Below are 4,209 nucleotides of genomic sequence, written 5' to 3' on the forward strand. Positions count from 1 at the left end.
TAATTATATTATTATATATTATATATATTGTGAAAAAATACTTTTAATATTTAAGATTTATACTTTTATAGTTATTTATTTATATATATACTATATATTTTGGGGTTAGGCTGTCCAAATTGCACTATATAATATGTTTTGAATTAATATGTTCTTGGGTTTTTTTGAAATATATATATACATGTATATTAATTCAACCTTAATCTGAGTTTCTGAACAAGAAAGAGGGTAAGCAGTTGAAATTTCATTCTAAAACCCATCTTTTTTTGTCTTTTCATGACTTATGATCTGTCAAATTTGTAGTTTTTTTTTATTGGTTTTGAGTGTTTATCTTAAAACTCAAGTTTCTTGGTTCTTTGCTCTTGGTGTAAATCAAACACATTTGTGGAGTCGTTTAAATATATTGGATTGTAAATTGTCATACAATTTTTTTTATCGAAAGTTTGTAATTGGAACCATAACTCTTATTTATTCAAATTGTATTAATATGTAAAGACCAAGTGTAACATATATCATCGTTAAATCTTATCTTATAAAACCAGTGGAACTTCAAAATCGTTAAAATTCATGGCTCCCGCCGCATTGCGCGGATACACAACTAGTATATATATATATATATATATATATATTAAGGGGGTTACAATTTGAAAAAGTGATAATAAATTCTTAAAACACACTACTCTAAATAGCGTTTTCAATAAGCTATCATCCAAACTTATGTTTATCAGACAACGTCTTAGTATCAACAGGAATCAATACCATTATATTTTAGGAGCGTTTATGTACAAAATGGAGGTTAATTGAATGTTAACAAATTCTAATCATTTTAACATTCTATCTCCGTATTGAAGATGAATCAATCTTCTAAAACATCAGGAATCTCCATTCTTGAAATCAAAACTAAGCATATAAAGACGGAGGAAAAGAAGATGTTTAGCAAAAGTGCTAGCCATAAGGGTGAGTTTGAAATGTAAAGGGTGTTAATGTGTAGACTCATAATGTGAAGGTGTAGTTTTGAAAGTTGCATTGAGAAGCTGCCCACGCGCATGAAGGGAGAAGGTGGCTATTGTTTCTTTTGTAGACAGAAGAGGGCACAGAAGTAGTAGTAGACTAGCAGTAGTAGTAGCCCAAATAATTACAAAAAACCAGAGAACAAAAGTCTTTATACCCTTTTCTTGGTGTGATTATTGGAGAGAGGAAGAAAGAGAACCCAAAACCCACCTCTCACTTTCCAAGAACTCAAAAGAAACACAAAGGATTTATGCAAGAAAAGCCGATGGTGATGATGATGCTGCTGCTGCTGCTGTTGAAGTTAAGAAACGAACCACAAAGATAAGAACACATATATGCCCTCCTCCTCCTTTCAATCTCTTTTTGTGTCTCAGAAAAGCTAAGAAACCAAGTTCCATTTTATGTTTTGGTAGTTTGTGGGAGCAGCAGTAGCAGTGTTCTCTGATCTTACTGCAAATCTTTGTATCAGAGCAGTAATTGTGTTGTCTCTCTCTACCTCTTGCTGTCTGCAAGTCTCTTTGTGTTCAAGAGAATTTCAGAGACCCCACCATCATGGTAATAATATCTATAGACAGACTTGTAGATCTTCTCAGATCTTCCATCTTCTTCAACCCTATATTCGAATTGGGGTTTTGAAGTAATAAAGTTGTGTTCTTTTTTGACGAATCTGAGAGATTTCGATCAAAATTTTAGCAGTTGTGGCTACTAGCAGGAGTAGTAGGCTACCTTCAGATTCAGGTGCTTTTGCAGACTGGGTTGCTAATCCTTCTTCCTCATCTGCTCTCAGACCTTCTGAGCAAGATCTTTCGTTAGGTTTCAATGCCGGTCCCGCCACCGCCGGTGGGGCCACTGCCGGAATGTGGTCGTCATCCACATCCGCTAGACAAATCAACTACGGCCTTCCGGAAATGGGCATGTTGGGTCTTCGTGATGTGTTTGTCGTTGCTCCTTCCAGTCATCATAATCTTGCTGATCATCATACCCATCCACATTCCATAAACGCATCTGTCGTGAACGCCACCGCCGCAACGGCACTCGGCGTCGGCGTCGGCGTCATCCCTCTTCTAAGCGCCTCTCCTTGTCTCAACGTGGAAGAAGATATGTTAAATAATCGTGGCGGTGGTAGGAGTAGCAATACCAATAATAACAGTAATTTCAGCATTCAGTTCTGGCAGCAGCACCCACAAACACAACCACATAATTATTTGAACAAACCAATCATTTCCGATCATGGGTTTCTCCAAGGCAGCGTCGGTGGTGTTGGTGGGTCGACGTCAACTTCAGGATCCACCATGACTTGTCAAGACTGCGGCAACCAGGCCAAGAAAGACTGCAGCCACCGGCGGTGCAGGACTTGCTGCAAAAGTAGAGGATTTGATTGCGCCACCCACGTTAAGAGCACCTGGGTACCCGCCGCTCGCCGCCGTGAACGTCAACTCATGACATCTACCGGCACCGCCACTGTTTCCTCCGCCTCAACTTCTGGTCCCAAGAAACCTCGCCTCACTTCCCATACAACCACCACCTCACATACTTCTACCTCCAACACCACACCTCCTCGAAGTTTCGACACTAGTTCCAGTCATCGTCAAGGTATCAAAGCATTCATCTTTCCCGTTTCCGTTTTCAACTTTAAACTTGTTACTTTTGAATTTAAGCGCATTATTATGTATTTGCAAAACATTAGTTTTTGAATCCATGATCCAAAAAACATCCGAATGAATTCCATAACCATTTTGGGTGGTTTTTAGATGCAAATTTCAAGGAATCGTTGCCAGGACAAGTACGTGCTCCGGCGGTGTTCAAATGCGTGAGGGTGACGGCGGTGGAAGACGGAGACGACGAATATGCATACCAAGCGAGTGCCACAATTGGTGGACATGTCTTCAAAGGCTTCCTATATGATCAAGGAATCGAAACGAGAGATCACACCAACTTCCCCAATTTCTCGGAGTTGCATCTTGGAGGTGGAGGTGGAGGTGGAGGTGGCGGTGGCGGTGCAGGGAGGAATGTAGGTGGTTCTTCATCTTCCCCACTGCTCGACCCATCTGAAGTTTATGGATCATCCGGTGGTGGAATGCTTGCAGGATCAACTTATGGTAACCCAATAAATTGATAGCTGGTTATTTATTTTGCAATAGATGTCTAATTAAAAAAAAATCCAAGATTTCATGAAACCTGATTGGCTACGTGGCAATATATTGTTGTCCAATCAAATTGGCATTAGGGTTTATCTGGTGGTCTCTCTAGGTGTTGCCCTAATCAACAATTCTTTCATGTCATATAACCTTGCTTCAAAAATGCAATAATTTTTATTTTCGATTTTGTCAATCATGCAGTTGAACTTCATTTTATTTTTCCCATCACAAAATTATTTCTACTCTTGGTGAATTTAATGAACTCCCCGAAGGCCTTGAGTTGAGCGTGTTGAATATTTGGTTAGATTCGACTTGATCGATGATTATATGGAATGTTGGATTTAGAAAATTAGGTGCGATCAATTGTTCAATCGTGGTCAGATACAATAATGGAGATGGTGCAATCGGGAGGGTAAAAATTCATTCTGAGGTAGTTCAAACATGTCTATGTGGAACCTTGGTGGCGTTAAATGGTTGAACTTTGATCACTATATATTAATTGTTATTTAATAAGTTAGTTGATGAAATAATAGATATTTAAAAAAATAAAAAATAAAAGTAAAAAGGGTGTAATCGAGAAAAAGTGGAAAAAATAACCATCTATGAATTGGTTTTTTACAAAATGGTTTTGAGTTGCCAGAACTGAGGGTTTTCAATAGTTTTAATATATTATGCTTTTTATTGTCTTTTTAATTGATTGAATTCGATTCATTTAATAGTTTATGGTATTTGTTTCGACGTTTTCACTTTATTATTATTCAATCGTTTATTAAGTTTTCTCGTATTGATGAATAAGAATAGAGGTGTTAAAAGTCAATGTTATATTATTATTTCAGCCGTAATTTTACTTTCTTATTTGTATGAACTTTCAACTTTTTTTAGTTTGTTAGGTTTTTTTTATATGTTTAGCATTTTGATTTTACTTGGCTTAAACACGAATGTTTAGTTAGATTGTAAAATGATATAACAAAATTCAACCTAACCCAAACGGTACGGTTTGGATTGGGTTGGTTTGTAGTTTTACTAGGATTTAAGCTGAGATTTTTCAAATCGTAAGCAT

General features: G+C 37.3%; 1 protein-coding gene across 1 annotated transcript; it reads left to right on the forward strand.

Annotated features, from left to right (window-relative positions):
* Positions 1–1,919: 1,919 nt before the first annotated feature.
* Positions 1,920–3,335, forward strand: LOC112501384 (protein LATERAL ROOT PRIMORDIUM 1). Its single transcript, XM_025105044.1, has 2 exons — positions 1,920–2,604; positions 2,763–3,335. The coding sequence occupies exons 1-2, from the start codon at positions 1,920–1,922 to the stop codon at positions 3,125–3,127; spliced, it is 1,050 nt and encodes a 349-aa protein (XP_024960812.1). The 3' UTR covers positions 3,128–3,335.
* Positions 3,336–4,209: the final 874 nt, after the last annotated feature.

This window comes from Cynara cardunculus, assembly GCF_001531365.2.
Source record: "Cynara cardunculus var. scolymus isolate 2C chromosome LG 1, CcrdV1, whole genome shotgun sequence".
Taxonomy (NCBI): Eukaryota; Viridiplantae; Streptophyta; class Magnoliopsida; order Asterales; family Asteraceae; genus Cynara; species Cynara cardunculus.